Source organism: Amblyraja radiata, chromosome 6 (assembly GCF_010909765.2).
Source record: "Amblyraja radiata isolate CabotCenter1 chromosome 6, sAmbRad1.1.pri, whole genome shotgun sequence".
NCBI classification, from domain to species: Eukaryota; Metazoa; Chordata; class Chondrichthyes; order Rajiformes; family Rajidae; genus Amblyraja; species Amblyraja radiata.
Genome location: NC_045961.1, coordinates 92,493,312 through 92,511,332, shown reverse-complemented (window position 1 = coordinate 92,511,332; position 18,021 = coordinate 92,493,312). Strand labels below are relative to the sequence as shown.

General features: G+C 44.5%; 1 protein-coding gene across 1 annotated transcript in view; it reads right to left on the bottom strand.

Moving 5' to 3' along the window:
* Window positions 1–1,232: 1,232 nt before the first annotated feature.
* LOC116974593 (pyrimidine-specific ribonucleoside hydrolase RihA-like) overlaps window positions 1,233–18,021 on the bottom strand; it is a 33,111-nt gene continuing 16,322 nt past the window's right edge. Inside the window, exons 5-7 of the mRNA XM_033023241.1 lie at window positions 14,449–14,560; window positions 12,682–12,818; window positions 1,233–2,571 (exon numbers count right to left, since the gene is read on the bottom strand). Of these exons, the coding sequence (XP_032879132.1) occupies window positions 2,224–2,571; window positions 12,682–12,818; window positions 14,449–14,560 (597 nt within the window). The 3' untranslated portion in view covers window positions 1,233–2,223. The remainder of the gene's footprint in view (window positions 2,572–12,681; window positions 12,819–14,448; window positions 14,561–18,021) is intronic.

Sequence of the window (18,021 nt, the reverse complement as noted above, 5' to 3'; positions counted from 1 at the left end):
CTCTTTCCCTAACAACCGCAGGAAATGCTACACTTGTCACTTTACCTCCCCCCTTGACTCCATTCAAGGAACCAAGCAGTCTTTCCAGGTGCGGCAGAGATTCACCTGCACATCCTCCAACCTCATCTATTGCATCCGCTGCTCTAGGTGTCAGCTGCTCTACATCGGTGAGACCTAGCCGAGGCTTGGCAATTGCTTCGCCCAACTCCTCCGCTCGATTCGCATTAACCAACCTGATCTCCCGGTGGCTCAGCACTTCAACTCTCCATCCCATTCCGAATCCGACCTTTCTGTCCTGGTCCTCCTTCATGGCCAGAGTGAGGACCACCATAAATTGGAGGAGCAGCACTTCATATTTTGCTTGGTCAGTCTGCTTGGTCAGTCTGCTTGGCAGTATGAACATTGACTTCTCTAATTTCTGGTAGTCTCTGCTTTCTCCTCCCCTTCACAGCTCTCCCTCAGCCCACTGTGTCCTCCTCTTACTTTCTTCTTCCAGCCCCCCCCCCCCCCCCCCCCCCCAACCCTCACATCAGTTTGAAGACGGGACTCGACCTGAAACGTTGCCTATTTCCTTCACTCCATAGATACTGCCTCACCCGCTGAGTTTCTCCAGCATTTTTGTCTACCTTCGATTTTCCAGCATCTGCAGTTCCTGCTTAAACATTCCCTCCAATATCTGGTTAGAATATAAATGGAGAGAGTATAGGGTAGAAAATAAGCGCTGGGCCACATCTTGAGTAGGAAAAACTTGAAAGCTATAACTCAATTTTCTCAGCTTCTGCCCCGACATTAACTGGTGAACAGAGCTCCTCTTGAAATATAGTTAGTTCAATAGAGTAGACAACATTACGATAAACACAATTCACTGTTGGATTTAGACATTAGACTCTAGAGATACAGTGTGGAAACAGTCCCACCGATCCACGCCGACCAGCAATCACCCCATAACACTAGCTCCATCCTACACACTAGGGACAATTTACAATTTTATTGAAACTAATTGATCTACAAACCCGTACTTCTTTGGAATGTTGGAGGAAACTGGAGCACCCAGAGAAAACCTATGTGGTCGTGGGCAGAACGTACAGAGTCCGTACAGACAGCATCCGTAGTCAGGATCGAACCCATGACTCTGGCACTGTAATGCAGCAGCTCTACCACTGCACCACTGAGCCGCCTCATTACAATCAACGCAATTCACAGCTGGATGAAATTAAAAACATTGAAAGCAGTTTAGTTCCATTTGACCTTTATTTTCTATTGATTCACACGGTATTTATGAGCCATTACAATATGAATTCAGTGGTTCCCACCAAATTCAGCAAAAGCAAAGCCTATTTCTATGACGTTATATTGTCTCCATATCAAATAAAGTGCATATTATTTTCTTATATTGGTTCTCCTGTGGAGTGTTAACAGCTTGAAATATCGAGTCAAACCATGTCTTTGAAATTGAAATCTCTGATCACAACAAAATGAACCCAAATCCAATTAGACATCTTAATAAACAATGATATGTATTCATAGGCTGGATTTATCATATGAATCATATTAAAGGCTGAATCACACAGGATATGAGATGCCATTAATCTCTCTGCAGGGGAAGAGAGCGTGGGGTGGAGAGGCTTAGGAAGAGACTTCTAAAGCGCACGGCCTTCACGGGTCACAGGGCTGGAGGAGGCAACAGAGGTAGAGAACTTTGAAGCCTGGAGGTGGTGGGCGGAGAGGAGGATATGTTGGGCATGGACTATTGAGCAGAGAGCGATGGGGAGACTTCACTGGCAGGGATTTCATTAAATTTACGGTGGCAAGAAATGAGGATGGAAACCAGTGCGGCATCGCAATAGTGTTGGAATGAACTGCAGATGCTGGTTTACACTGAAGATAGGCACACAATGATCCAGCAACAATGGCAAACACCATTCAATTTTCCCATACCTTCCATTGAATTTCCTTTGGAAAGGTTGGTTAAATATTTCATACTTAAAAAAGATGATCAAATTTCCATAACAGATTTAATAGTTAATCTTCCAACTGGTTTAGTTTGACTTCAAACACTTTTATAAACAAGATTAGAATGAGTTATTGTTAGCATTGAATACCCCATTTTTAAGGTATTAATAGCCCTTTATTGAAGCATAAATTTTATTGGCGTTAGCGTTTGTATCGTGTATAATTGTAACTCTGGCACTTTATGTTCTTCCGTGTGGGACGTACTGCATCTCATTTCAGGGCGTTAATCAGCTGCTGCTTATACTTCTCCATGTCACATTCCATGAAGACGGTGGCTTTGTGTGGGAGCTTCAGGATGTCGAGGGTGTCCACGACCATCATGCCCCTGGTCAGTGATCCGTGCAACTCCACACTCACCCCGTACTGGGCGCGCTCCGTCACCACCGAGTCATCGATGGCAGCAGACATTGCGAATGAATCACAGGACACAAAGCCACTTCCAAACAGCAAGGCCTTACTACCTTCGCCTTCCTGGACATAGTCCGCAGAATGTGCAGATATCTTCTTCATGAAATGAGCCTTTGCACTGTCTTGATTCACCCACTTTTTGTAAAAGTCCTGTGAATGAATGATACATTATTATCATTGGTACACAAAAAAGCTGGAGAAACTCAGCGGGTGCAGCAGCATCTAAGGAGCGAAGGAAATAGGCAACGTTTCGGGCCGAAATCCTTCTTCAGACAAATTATTATTACCATTTACTGGATTGCCACCTAGTTGTGGTGGAGAAACTTGTGTGGACCTGAGATCCTGAGAGCGATGCCGTTTGGAGCTATGCTCCTGGTAGGGCCACCCATGGCGGTAAGGTCGAGGGGGAGGTCTCTGACAAAGAGCAATCCAACCAAGACCTCAACGGTGGAATAGGCGGAGGATGATGGCTGACCTTGGTGGAATGTCACAACGGCTGGGAAAGTGAATGAAAGCTGCAACAGAAAAGGGTCTCCGGTCATCTTGGACTCTATGCCACTGGATCCTGACCCAGATCTGTCTGTGCACAAGTCTCCCCACATGCTCAGGCGTCCCCCATATAGGAAATAGCACCCTGGAGACACCAATGGACAGAAACGAAGAATTTACTGGATGCATTCAAAAGAGAGCTAGATAGAGCTCTTAGGGCTAGCAGAATCAAGGGTTATGGAGAGAAGGCAAGAACAGGGTACTGAATGTGGATGATCATCCATGATCACATTGAATGGCAGTGCTGGCGCCAAGGGCCGAATGGCCTCTTCCTGCACCTATTGTCTACCTATCTTTATATCGCATGTGTGATTTGTCACAGTGAGATTCTTTGCTTTGCATACACAAGTATATCATGAGTTGCCACATACAGTATCGGCACCGACCAAGTTACAAAGTGTTCCATTTAGTCCACAATGGTCCCCCCTTTGTTCTTGTCGATTTGGAAATATCGTGACAGTTTCAGGCAGGAACCCTTCCTGTCCATTTCTCTCCATAACACTCCCTGACTGTACTTCTCATCCTGAATCCCCATTATTAACAACATGCTGGGTGTATTTGTTATTCCTACGGAGATACCATTACTCACGTTGGTAACCTGGTTCTACACAAAGGCACTTTTTCAACAAAAATCATTCCTTCTGCAAGTTGTCCCCATAATTGAATAACTGAGTCCAATCTTAAAATCTTTAATTCGCAAACCATGATTCACATCCTTCAGCCAAGAAAATGTTGGCCATTCTATCTGCTATTTATAGTAACATCAATTGAATTGTTGCTAATTACTCTGCCTTAAGTGCCATTTTTGTTTCAGACTAAACCATATTTTCTCATTCACGTTGAACCGAATTTAAGAATTAACAGAAGATAGACAGAAAAAGCTAGAGTAACTCAACGGGACAGACAGCATCTCTGGAGTGGATGAATGGGTGACAGTTCGGGTCGAGAAGGTACAGGATACTGAGTTGGATGATCAGCCATGATCATATTGAATGGTGGTGCAGGCTCGAAGGGCCGAATGGCCTACTCCTGCACCTATTTTCTATGTTTCTATGAGAACCTTCTGCAGACAATTAACAGCTTTGATTATCAGAATGAAGAAGGATCCTGACCCACAACATCATCGGTCCATTTCCCTCCACACATGCTGCCTGACCCGCTGAGTTCCTCCCGCAGCCTATGCTCATTATTAGCTTATTGCTCAAGATTGCAGCATGTGCAGTCTCTTGTGCCTCAAATTAACATTACCACTTTGCACAATAATCCCCTTTATGCAATGTTATTGTTTGTACTGCAGTGCAGATTATCATTTAATTACATGTAGGAAGGAACTGCAGATGCTGGTTTAAATCGAAGATAGACACAAAATGCTGGAGTAACTCAGGGGGACAGGCAGCATCTCTGATGGGAGAAGGAATGTGTGACGTTTCGGTTTGAGACCCTTCTTTAGACTGATGTCAGGGGAGTGGGAGGTTCATAGATAAGGAAGAATAAGGTGTGAAAACAGGACGAAGGGAATGGAGATCAAGGAAAATGTAGAATAGATCATTGTTAGTTGGGAGAAGGTAACAACAAAGCAAACAGAGATAAAATGTAGTCGGAGACAGTAAGACTGGTCGGAGAACTGGGAAGGGGAGGGGATGGAGAGAGAGGAAAAGCAACGGTTATGGTTAAATAAGTCAATATTCATACCACTGGGGTGTAAGCTGCCCAAATATAAGGCGCTGTTCCTCCAATTTGCGCTGGACTTCACTCTGACAATGGAGGAGGCCCAGGACAAAAATGTCAATGTGGGAATGGGAGGGGGAGATAAAATGTTGAGGAACCGGGAGAGCAGGTAGGTTTAGGCAGACTGAGTGGAGGTGTTCAGCGAATCAATTGTCGAGCCTGCGTTTGGTCTCACCGATATACGATATACCTGGGACAGTGGATACAGTAGATGAGGCTGGAGAAGATGAAGAAACTGAAGAAAGACTGGATAGACTCTGTTTGTACTCGCTAGAATTTAGAAGATTGAGGGGGGATCTTATAGAAACTTACAAAATTCTTAAGGGGTTGGACAGGCTAGATGCAGGAAGATTGTTCCCGATGTTGGGGAAGTCCAGAACAAGGGGTCACAGTTTAAGGAGGATAAAGGGGAAATCTTTTAGGACCGAGATGAGGAAAACTTTTTTCACACAGAGAGTGGTGAATCTCTGGAATTCTCTCCCGCAGAAGGTAGTTGAGGCCAGTTCATTGGCTATATTTAAGAGGGTGTTAGATGTGGCCCTTGTGGCTAAAGGGATCAGGGGGTATGGAGAGAAGGCAGGTACAGGATACTGAGTTGGATGATCAGCCATGATCATATTGAATGGCGGTGCAGGCTCGAAGGGCCGAATGGCCTACTCCTGCACCTATTTTCTATGTTTCTATGTTTCTATGTTTCTATGATCCTCTGCCTCACCTGAAAAGACTGTTGGGGCCTTGGATGGAGTCTCACCCCTAAATGTCACGCATTCACTGACTATCCCGTTGACTTACTCCAGCATTTTGTGTCTACCATTTAATTATAGTCGGCTGTGCCACACCTAGTCATGTTCGACTGACTGACTGGAGAAATTGCAGGCAGTGTTAAATGCAGGAGAGATGCAGCATAAAGTTGTCTTGACCAGCAATGTGCCTGAGGGCAGGTAGCATTTTAGAATTCAGCAACATGGGAGCAAGAAAAGCAACGTAGACTTTGAAAGTAAGATGTCAAGGAAGATTTTTTAAAATGGAATGTAAGAGTTTCCATTGTAGTGTAAAAAATGAAAGATAAAGTCAGGGCAAATCTGGGTCGCTTGCAGAGAGGGGAGGTTTTATAAAAGGAAATAAGGAAATAGCAAAGGAGAAATAACAGAAGATGCAAAAACAAAACCAAAGAAACCAAGGCTCTTGTGAGTGCGAGGAACTGAAGGAAATTAGTTTACATCGACCTCATTCGAGACACTCGGACTATCTTTAATCGGACTTTACTGGACTTAATCTTGCACTAAACATTATTCCCTTTATCCTGTACCTGTACACTGTGAACGGCTTGATGTAATCATGTACAGTTTGTCCGCTGATTGCACAGCACACAACAAAAACAAGCTTTTCACTGTACCTCGGTACACAATAAAATAAAATAAAATAAAACTAAAGAAAAGTTACTAGTTGGTGAAACAATAAGATGATAAATCCCAAAGACCCCATGGTCCACATTCCAGAGTTTTGAAAGACATGGCTAAAGAGATAATGGACACAGTATTATAAACTTACAACATTGTACTGATCTGGAATTGTTCTTGTAGATTGAAGGTTGCAAATTCTGAGCCCCCTTCTTAAGAAAGGAATGGGGGAGAGATAATAGGAAACTGCCAACCTCATAGACAAACTACAGTCATTGGACCAGTTGGATATCGACAACAATCCAGCCCTGACCATGGTCACCATACTAGCTAATAATCTATATTACTAAATCTCTGAACTTGACCGCTTTTGGCCCACTGTGCTGCGATTTCCAACAGAACGCCTCCACCTACGGCCGTCATTTTTAGCCACCTCGCTCAGAGCCCACCTCCGCCTTACGGGTGCGGAGGATTTTTCCCATCGATGACAAAGCAGAGAGATATTAATGTTTTTTAAAAATTCATAATTCTCTCTGCTGCCCCTGCTGGAGGGAGGGGGAGGGACTATAAAACGAGGAAGTGGTGTGCCTCACTCAGTCTCTGCAATATGGATGAAGCCAAGGGTCATGTCTCTCTGAGCTCTGAATAACACTGAACAAATGTTTATACAACTGTGAGTACCCGTAATGTGATTTGAAAATGAAAATATGATTTGTTTGAAGTAAAAAGGCACTGCCTGCAAATGGTTGTTTGGGTGCTTTGGCTTCAAGTTGAAAGGCACTACATACTGCAAATGGTGGCGTGGGTGTTTTGCTTGAAGTTGAAAGGCACTACTTACTGCACATGGTGGCTTGGGTGCTTTGGCTTGAAGTTGAAAGGCACTAACTGCAAATGGTGGCTTGGGTGCTTTGGCTTGAAGTTGAAAGCCACTACTTACTGCTAATGGTGGTGGGTGCTTTGGATTGAAGTTGAAAGGCACTACTTACTGCGAATGGTGGCTTGGGTGCTTTGGCTTGAGGTTGAAAGGCACTACTTACTGCAAATGGTGGCATGAGTGTTGAAATGCACTACTTACTGCAAATGGTGGCATGAGGTTAAAAGGCACTACTTACTGCAAATGGTGGCTTGGGTGCTTAGGCCTGCAATTGAAAGGCACTACTTACTGCAAATTGTGACGGGTCCTTTGGCTTGAAGTTGAAAGGCACTACCTACTGCAAATGGTTGTTTGGGTGCTTTGGCTTCAAGTTGAAAGGCACTACATACTGAAAATGGTGGCGTGGGTGTTGAAATGCACTACTTACTGCAAATGGCGGCTTGTGTGCTTTGGCTTGAAGTTGAAAGGCACTACTTACTGCAAATGGTGGCTTAGGTTCTTTGGCTTGAAGTTGAAAGTCGCTTCTTACTGCAAGTGGTGGCTTGGGTACTTTGCTTGAAGTTGAAAGGCACTACTCACTGCAAATGGTGGCTTGGGTGCTTTGGCTTGAGGTTGAAAGGCACTACTTACTGCAAATGGTGGCTTGTGTGCTTTGCTTGAAGTTGAAAGGCACTACTTTCTGCAAATGGTGGCTTGGGTGCTTTGGCTTGAGGTAGAAAGGCACTACTTACTGCAAATTGTGGCTTGGGTGATTTGGCTTGAAGATGAAAGGCACTACTTACTGCAAATGGTTGTGCTGGTGTATTGGCTTGAAGTTGAAAGGTACTACTTACTGCAAATGGTGACATGAAGTTAAAAGGCACTACTTACTGCAAATGGTGGCTTAGGTGCTTTTGCTTGAAATTGAAAGGCACTACTTACTGCAAATGGTTGTGTTGGTGTATTGGCTTGAAGTTGAAAGGTACTACTTACTGCAAATGGTGACATGAAGTTAAAAGGCACTACTTACTGCAAATGGTGGCTTGGGTGCTTTTGCTTGAAATTGAAAGGCACTACTTACTGCAAATTGTGATGGGTCCTTTGGCTTGAAGTTGAAAGGCACTACTTACTGCAAATGGTGGCTTGTGTGCTTTGCTTGAAGTTGAAAGGCACTACTTTCTGCAAATGGTGGCTTGGGTGCTTTGGCTTGAGGTAGAAAGGCACTACTTACTGCAAATGGTAGCATGAGGTTGAAAGTCACTACTTACTGCAAATGGTGGCTTGGGTGCTTTGGCTTGAAGATGAAAGGCACTACTTACTGCAAATGGTGGTGTTGGTGTATTGGCTTGTAGTTGAAAGGTACTACTTACTGCAAATGGTGGCATGAAGTTAAAAGGCACTACTTACTGCAAATGGTGGCTTGGGTGCTTTTGCTTGAAATTGAAAGGCACTACTTACTGCAAATTGTGACGGGTCCTTTGGCTTGAGGTTGAAAGGCACTACCTACTGCAAATGGTTGTTTGGGTGCTTTGGCTTCAAGTTGAAAGGCACTACTTACTGCAAATGGTGGCTTGGGTGCTTTGGCTTGAGGTTGAAAGGCACTACTTACTGCAAATGGTGGCATGAGTGTTGAAATGCACTACTTACTGCAAATGGTGGCTTGTGTGCTTTGGCCTGAAGTTGAAAGTCGCTACTTACTGCAAATGGTGGCTTGGGTGCTTTGCTTGAAGTTGAAAGGCACTACGTGTAGATCAGTGCATGCTCCTTTAACATAGTGACCTCACCACTACTAACCACTCCCCATTGTCTCTTGTATAATTGTAGCTTCCCTACCTCCAGCTTTGGGTGCTTTGGCTTGAAGTTGAAAGGCACTACTTACTGCAAATGGTGGCTTGAGTGCTTTGGCTGGAAGCTGAAAGGCACTACTTACTGCACATGGTTGCTTGGGTGCTTTGAATTGAAGTTGAAAGGCACTACTTACTGCAAATGGTGGCTTGCGTGCTTTGGCTTGAAGCTGAAAGGCACTACTTACTGCACATGGTGGCTTGCGTGCTTTGGATTGAAGTTGAAAGACACTACTTATTGCGAATGGTGGCTTGGGTGCTTTGGCTTGAACTTGAAAGGCACTACTTACTGCAAATGGTGGCTTGGGTGCTTTAGTTTGAAGTTGAAAGGCACTACTTACTGCAAATGGTGGCGTGGGTGTATTGGCTTGAAGTTGAAAGGCACTACTTACTGCAAATGGTAGCATGAAGTTGAAAGGCACTACTTACTGCAAATGGTTTCTTGGGTACTTTGGCTTGAAGTTGAAAGGCACTACTTACTGCAAATGGTGGCTTGGGTGCTTTGGCTTGAGGTTGATAGGCACTACTTACTGCAAATGGTGGCGTGTGATTTGGCTTGAAGTTGAAGCACTATTTACTGCAAATGGTGGCTTGGGTGCTTTGGCTTGAAGTTGAAAGGCACTATTTACTGCAAATGGTGGCTTGGGTGCTTTGCCTTGAAGTTGAAAGGCACTACTTACTGCAAATGGTGGCGGGTGATTTGGCTTGAAGTTGAAAGGCACTACTTACTGCAAATGGTGGCTTGGGTGCTTTGGCTTGAAGTTGAAAGGCACTACTTACTGCAAATGGTGGCGTGGGTGAATTGGCTTGAAGTTGAAAGGCACTACTTACTGCAAAGTACAATTCACCATTCTCTATGCTGCTCCAGCTGGAGGGAGGGGGAGGGACTATAAAACCAGGAAGTGGTGTGCCTCACTCAGTCTCTGCAATATGGATGAAGCCAAGGGTCACGTCTCTCTGAGCTCTGAATAACACTGAACAAATGTCTACACAACTGTGAGTACACTTAATGTGGCTTGAAAATGAAAATATTGTTTGTTTGAAGTAAAAAGGCACTGCCTGCAAATGGTTGTTTGGGTGCTTTGGCTTGAAGTTGACACTACTTACTGCAAATGGTGGCGGGTGCTTTGGCTTGAAGTTGAAATGCACGACTTACTGCAAATGGTAGCGTGGGTGTATTGGCTTGAAGTTGAAAGGCACTAACTGCAAATGGTGGCTTGGGTGTTTTGCTTGAAGTTGAAAGGCACTACTTACTGCACATGGTGGCCTGGGTGCTTTGGCTTGAATTTGAAAGGCACTACTTACTGCAAATGGTGGCTTGGGTGTTTTGGCTTTAAGTTGAATGGCACTACTTACTGCAAATGCTGGCTTGGATGCTTTGGCTTGAAGTTGAAAGGCACTACTTACTGCAAATGGTGGCTTGGGTGCTTTGGCTTCAAGTTGAAAGGCACTACTTACTGCAAATGGTGGCTTGGGTGCTTTGGCTTGAGGTTGAAAGGCACTACTTACTGCAAATGGTGGCATGAGTGTTGAAATGCACTACTTACTGCAAATGGTGGCTTGTGTGCTTTGGCTTGAAGTTGAAAGTCGCTACTTACTGCAAATGGTGGCTTGGGTGCTTTGCTTGAAGTTGAAAGGCACTACGTGTAAATCAGTGCATGCTTCTTTAACATAGTGACCTCACCACTACTAACCACTCCCCATTGTCTCTTGTATAATTGTAGCTTCCCTACCTCCAGCTCGCTCTCTAGCTCCAGTGATGACCACGGACAGCTAGTGCATAGTGTGTGTAGTGCTTATAATAAAGTTATCTAGTAAAAGACTTTGTGTGACAAGCAAGACATTTTGCATGGTGTCACAGCGGTAGACTCGCGTCTCCTGTTCATCGGCTTTATTTTTATTATTTGCTTTCTCCCAGTTGTGTCCCCATCCCCCTGTTTTTATTATGTCCAACTCGTGTCGTCATCCCGACACGCTCGTTTTTGACACGGATATCGTCCACCGCTGGACTGTCTTCCAGCGCGACTATGAACACTATATTGCAATCGCTCATACTGATGCCACTCCTGCTGTACAGGCTCACCTGCTCCTCAACCTGGCTACTTACTGCAAATGGTGGCATGAAGTTGAAAGGCACTACTTACTGCAAATGGTTTCTTGGGTGCTATGGCTTGAAGTTGAAAGGCACTACTTACTGCAAATGGTGGCTTGGGTGCTTTGGCTGGAAGCTGAAAGGCACTACTTACTGCACATGGTGGCTTGGGTGCTTTGGATTGAAGTTGAAAGGCACTACTTACTGCAAATGGTGGCTTGGGTGCTTTGGCTTGAAGCTGAAAGGCACTACTTACTGCAAATGGTGGCTTGGGTGTTTTGCTTGAAGTTGTAAGGCACTACTTACTGCACATGGTGGCATGGGTGCTTTGGCTTGAATTTGAAAGGCACTACTTACTGCAAATGGTGGCTTGGATGTTTTGGCTTTAAGTTGAATGGCACTACTTACTGTAAATGGTGGCTTGGATGCTTTGGCTTGAAGTTGAAAGGCACTACTTACTGCAAATGGTGGCTTGGGTGCTTTGGCTTGATGTTGAAAGGCACTACTTACTGCAAATGGTGGCTTGTGTGCTTCGGCTTGAAGTTGAATGGCACTACACTGCAAATGGTGACGTGGGTATATTGGCTTGAAGTTGAAAGGCACTACTTACTGCAAATGGTGGCATGAAGTTAAAAGGCACTACTTACTGCAAATGGTGGCTTGGGTGCTTTGGCTTGAAGTTGAAAGGCACTACTTACTGCAAATGGTGGCTCGGGTGCTTTGGCTTGAAGTTGAAAGGCATTATACACTGCAAATGGTGGCTTGGATGCTTTGGCTTGAAGTTAAAAGGCACTGCTGCAAATACACTTACTTCCTGTTTGCACTTTATATTGATTTTAGATAAAACGCTACCACTTACGGCTGTGATTTTTGGCCATCTTACTCAGTCCCCCCTCTGCTGAGCAGATGCAGAGAATTCTCCCCATCAATGAAAAATAAAAGTGTTATTAGTGTTTAAAAAATATTGAGAATCTCTCTGCTGTCAATCACGCCATGAAAGTCACACATTTTCCGGTGGGAGGATGAGGGGTTATAAAACCCGGAAGTGTGGGTGAGGCTCAGTCTCTGCATGATGGGGAGGGAGACGTCACAACTCTGTCTGAGCTGTGAATCAACTGAACACACTGAATGTCTACTGAACTGTGAGTTTGGTGTTTTGTGTGGTTTTATGGTGGTTTCACCCTGCATGAAATGGTATGAAGCTGCATTTGAATTTTGTGGCCTTGCACCCTGCTTGAAGTGGAATGAAACTGCACTTGAATTTGGTGGCCTTGCATCCTGCTTGAAGTGGTATGAAACCACTTGAATTTGGTGGCCTTGGATCCTGCTTGAAGTGGTATGAAACTGCACTTGAATTTGGTGGCCTTGCACCCTGCTTGAAGAGGTTGGAAACTGCACTTGAATTCGGTGGCCTTGCACCCTGCTTGAAATGGTAGGAAACTGCACTTGAATTTGGTGGCCTTGCACCCTGCTCATAGTGGTAAGAAACTGCACTTGAATTTGGTGGCCTTGCACCCTGCTTGAAATGGTAGGAACATGGATTTGAATTAGGTGAATATTGCGTCGGGGGACCAGCCCTCCCGTGTGAACATGGGACCCAACGGGTCCCACTTAGTCTAGTTTCAGATTATTTTTTCATTACCTGAATCCAAATTTGTCAATTATCATGGTGGGATTCAAACTCCCATGTCTGGACCAGTAACCTTGCCTCTGGAGCTTATCTGAATAACATAGCACTAGGCTACCATTCCCCAAGTGCCATGACTGTTCTGAAGCTGCTCCAACACAACATACCCAGGCCAGACGATGGCGGAGGCAGTACTCCAAGGTGGCGATATACATGGGACAAGTGAAGTGGCTCAGCACAATGGAAGCCGCTTCTGGGTCTGTGACAAAGTTGAACTCGCCGCTGACTCTCACATTCCCTCTGGCTGGAAATAAAACAGTGGAGTTAATGCTTGAGTTTAAAATATTGACATAACGCACAACCTAATAGCTGCATCATCTGTGAATCATTTGGTAAGATCTTAATGACAAGTTGATGGGCTGAATGGATCTTAATGACCGTAGACTTGATGGGCTGTATGGTCTAATTCTGCTCCTATCACATGATATTTTTGAGCTTATGATAACACGTTGCTCCAGATGTGGATTTAACTCCTTGGTACCTCACCTGGTCTTCTTATGTTCTAATAGGGACTTTTGGTTATGGGTTGGAGTTGAACTGGATACAGTCCTTTCCCACCACAGACATTCACTCCTAAGATTCCCTGCACTGTTACGGAATATAATTACAAGGACGGATAATAATTCAATGTATTTTTCGAAATCAACTAGACAAGGCAAACTCTGGCCCTGTCTTCCTGCCTTATTGCCAGACGAGTACTATGGGTTGTCCATGCAGTACATGTATCAGGGTACCGACAAAAACAAAATACTGCAGATACTGGAAATCTGAATCAGGCGACAAAATGCGTGCATTCTCAGTAGGTCAGGCAGCATCTGTGGGGAGAGAAACAGAGTTAATGTTTAATTGGAATGGAGAATTTAACTGTCAATTTAGATTTGTGCACCAGAGAAGGACAGAACTAGTGAAAAAAATTGGATAAATTGGAAAACAGGAGAGTTTAAATTACAAAAGTTTAATTCACGCGAGGTCACTAAGTTCCAGAGCGGGTGAAATTACAACGCAATTATCCAGACACTGCAAGGTATGTTGAAGGACTCTGAAATGGGAATGTAGGAAGTGCTCTTTATCTGAAGTTGTTGAACTTGTGTGGAGTGTGTAGTAAGTGTAGATGACATGTGCATGTACCTTTAATATAGTGACCTCACCACTACTAACCACTCCCCATATCAGAAGTATAATTGCAACCTCCCCACCCATTGATCCCTCTCTCTAGCTCCTGTGACAGACCACGTACAGCTAGGGCAGCAACGTTTGTGTATTATCAATAAATAGTAGTAAAGACACAGTGTGTTTATGACTCCTCTTTACATGGCGTCACAATCGTGCCTCTGCGCCTCCTGTTTGTCGGGTTTTATTTACTTTTGACCCAGTTCCCTATCCCTTGTTCTATCTCCCGTGCCATGGCTACCTCTTGCCGCAAGCCCGATGTGCTTGTCTTCGACTCGGACATTGCCCATCGGTGGGGTGTCTTTAGACGCGATTTCCAGCACTACGTGACGATCGCCCATCCTGCTGCCACCGCTGAAATGCGGGCTTCTCTGCTCCTCAACCTGGCTGATCCCGATGCCCTGGAACGATCTGAGTCGTTTGTATATGGTGCAGGTGAAGATGCTCAAGACCCGGTATGTCTTATGGCTAAGTTTACCGCGATGTGCGACATCCCCACTAACTGCATTTTAGAGCGTTTTAAAATGTTCAGCCGGCATCAGATCCCTGGAGAGTCCATCGATAACTATAAATAGTAGTAAAGACACAGTGTGTTTATGACTCCTCTTTACAGTAAGGCAGTAATGTGCTATAGGGAAGGTGAGTAGTTGGTTTCATCAATAATGTCTCTTCGGACAGTGTGGTAAAGCAGGATCTGGGCATACCTTCCATGTTTCCACCCATGATGTACAGACCCTTCAGCTTTGAAGGAAAGGTGGGGTGTAACTTGGCAGCCAGGGCTACGTTGGTCAGGGGTCCAAGAGCAACAAGAGTGACCTACAAGAGGAAGAGAAAGGACTTAGTATTGTAACGGTGAAATATTAATTGCTTTGTTTATTTCAATTATAAAGATTTCATTTAGTTTTGGGAATTCAAAACTGCAATCGTATTTGTAGACATTCCAGTTTATTGCAGACATTTGCAAATTTCATTGATACTTTGACACAATGTAATCTGTTCAACTTCAACTAATACAAACTTCTGATGTTAGAGATGTTAGAGATAGCTCAAATCCTTTCAAGAAAATCAATGACTGTAGTTTAAATTGAAATTGAGACATTCAAGTATTCTTGTCTTAGTTTCGAGATACAGTGCGGAAACAGGCCAATCGGCCACTGAGTCTGCATCGGTCAACAATCTCCGCCCATTAACACCACCCTACACACACTAGGGACAATTTTACATTATACCAAGCCAATTAGCCTACAAACCAGCATGTCTATGGAGAGTGGGAGGAAACCGAAGATGTCGGTGAAAACCCACGCTGGGTCATGGGGAGAACGTACAAACTCCGTGCAGACAAACACCCGTAGTCAGCAGGGCCGGTGCTAGGAATTGCGGGGCCCAATTAGAAAACTGATGGCGGGGCCCCTACTCTAGAAAAGTAAAAATTTATGTATGTTTATATTTCGTGTAGTTTCGGGAATTTTAAGGCAAGCTGGTTGGTGATTGGATGCAACCCCCCTAGAGACAGCGTTTGATTGGCCGCCAAATAAATTTGTCAAATCTGTAACAAAAATCGCTGGTCGGTGCGAACTCAGTGGACTATCTGGTTGTATCTCCAAACTAATCTGGTTGTATCTCCAAACTAATCTGGTTGTATCTCCAAACTGATCTGGTTGTATCAACCAGACTATCTGGTGGTATCTCCAAACTAAACAGTATAACATGCAGGTACATTCATTTAAAATTAAATTCAGTGATTATTTCACATGATTTCTCACTGTGTAAAGCTCAATATCTGACCAATTTCTGTTTAACACGTTTGGTCTGCCGTGAGCATTTTTCGTTGCATCTCGTTGCATCTCCCCTTTTCCTAATCGGCCACAATTCAGATAATAGTCTACTTTCCTGTTTTTGCCACCAAAGTGGATAACCTCACATTTATCCACATTATACTGCATCTCCCATGCATTTGCCCACTCACCCAGCCTATCTAAGTCACCTTGCAGCCTCCTAGTTTAGAGGGGTTTAAACGGTTTAGAGATGTTTAGACGGCTTCAGATGGGTTCAGGTGTGTTTACAATTGTTTAGAGGGGAATAGAGGGAAATAGGGGGGCTAGAGGGGGTTTAGACGTGTTCAGAGGGTCCCAGAGGGGTTTAGAGACGTTATAAGCCCCCCGTGAGAAATTGTAATTCTCTGAAATTGAAGATAGACATAAAGCTGGAGTAATTCAGCAGGACAGGCAGCGCAGCGACTCTGGAGAGAAGACCCTTCTTCAGACCGCACTGAACTCGCGTCGATGAGAGTACTTGTGATTGTCTGAAGAAGGGTCTCGACCAGAAACACAACCCTCTCCCCAGAGCCGCTGCCCGTCCCGCTGAGCCACCTTCAACTTCAGAGCCAAACAAAAAACACAGAGTGCTGGAGGAACTCAGCGGGCCAGGCGAATGCTTCACCCGCTGGGTTTCTCCAGCATTTTTGTCTACTGCAAAACGTCAACGATTCCGGGAATGCTGAGGGGACAGGGTGATAGAGAGGGAGTGGGAGAGCTAGAGAGAGACAATATGGGGAGCGGGAGAGAGAGCGCGAGAGAAAGAGGGAGGGAGGGAGGGAGTGAGCAAAAGACAGAGAGACACAACCAAAGATCCGCTATAAGATCTTTGGACACAACGTGGGTCGGTAGGTGAATGACTAACCTGCACACCAGGAAGAAGCCCCTTCTCGCGGTCCGGGGCCCTCACTCATGATGGTGAGTTAAATGAAATTCTCAACGTGTCATCGATCTACATTCCTCAGTAAATGTAATTGTGTTTTAAACAAATATTAATGACGCCGCGTGAATTTTATTCAAAGGAACACGGCGTCATTAATACTTGTTCAAAACACTATAACATTTACTGAGGAATGCGGATAGATGCAGATTCATGACTTTGCATAACAAGGTGTTAAGTACTTACCGTTAAGAAGTGCTAACAGCACTAGTTAACAAATCGTTTGTGTATGATGGCCGTGCAGCGGTTGTTATACATGTTCGTTTAAAAAAAATCCGGATGGCGAATTTAAAAAAATCTTTATTTAACAAAGAGAATTCGTATTTCCGTACGAAATACTGAACATTAGTGCGGGGCCCCGCTTAGGCGCGGGGCCCAATTTGGAGCAATCGGTCAAATCGGCTTAACGCCGGCCCTGGTAGTCAGGATCGAACCCTGGTCTCTGGCGCTGTAAGGCAGTAGCTCTACCACTGCGCCACCGTGCCACCGCAGTTGAGGAAAGATTTCCATGAAGTGGTTCGGATGCAATTGACGTAAAATGGTTTTCAACCAAAGCCTCCCCATTGCAAGTTTTCTGTCATTTGATTCTCTCTTTCAATTGTCTATGAAAATCCTCCACTTTTCATTCAGAGGTGATAGTGTTAATATTGACCAAATTAAAGACATCATAAAATGGAGGATCCCTGCATTTGTCAGAATTAGAAACATAGAAACATAGAAAATAGGTGCAGGAGTAGGCCATTCGGCCCTTCGAGCCTGCACCGCCATTCAATATGATCATGGCTGATCATCCAACTCAGTATCCTGTACCTGCCTTCTCTCCATACCCCCTGATCCCTTTAGCCACAAGGGCCACATCTAACTCCCTTTTAAATATAGCCAATGAACTGGCCTCAACTACCTTCTGCGGGAGAGAATTCCAGAAATTCACCACTCTCTGTGTGAAAAAACACAGAATTGCTTAACTTTTGTCCGTGGAAATATACAGGCTGTGGATGGCACCGGCCAGTCTGAGCCTAGATTGATATGCACATTGGTGAAGGATCCAGGTGTTCTCCTAATTTCCTCCTAATTGATAAAATGTATAACATCTCTGCATAGAAGCTTAAAATGCTTTGATTGGATAGTTGCAAAGGGATTGTAAATAATGTAAATAATGTTGCAAGACAGTTACCCTGCTGTTTGTTGATTGGCTAGAGTGTTAAGCCCTGGCAGAATTGTTTTGTGTTCCAGGGTAAATGTTGCATTATTCAGTTGGCTAGCTTCCTTCCAGAAGCTTCTTTAAGAAACATTGTTTAAGACTCACTGTAATTGGATTGGGGAACTGTCAATAATGTATTGATGTAATTGATATGTTTGATTGGATTGTAAAGGGAACCACCCCTATGTAGTTCGGCCCCTCAAGGTTCGTGGACCTATAAAAGGTAGCCCCCATTTAGGTCGGTGTAGATTTTCTGGAAGGGCGCTTGGGACTGCGTGACCTTTTGGGCAGTGACTGCTTGCACGAGGCTGAAGGGCTTGGC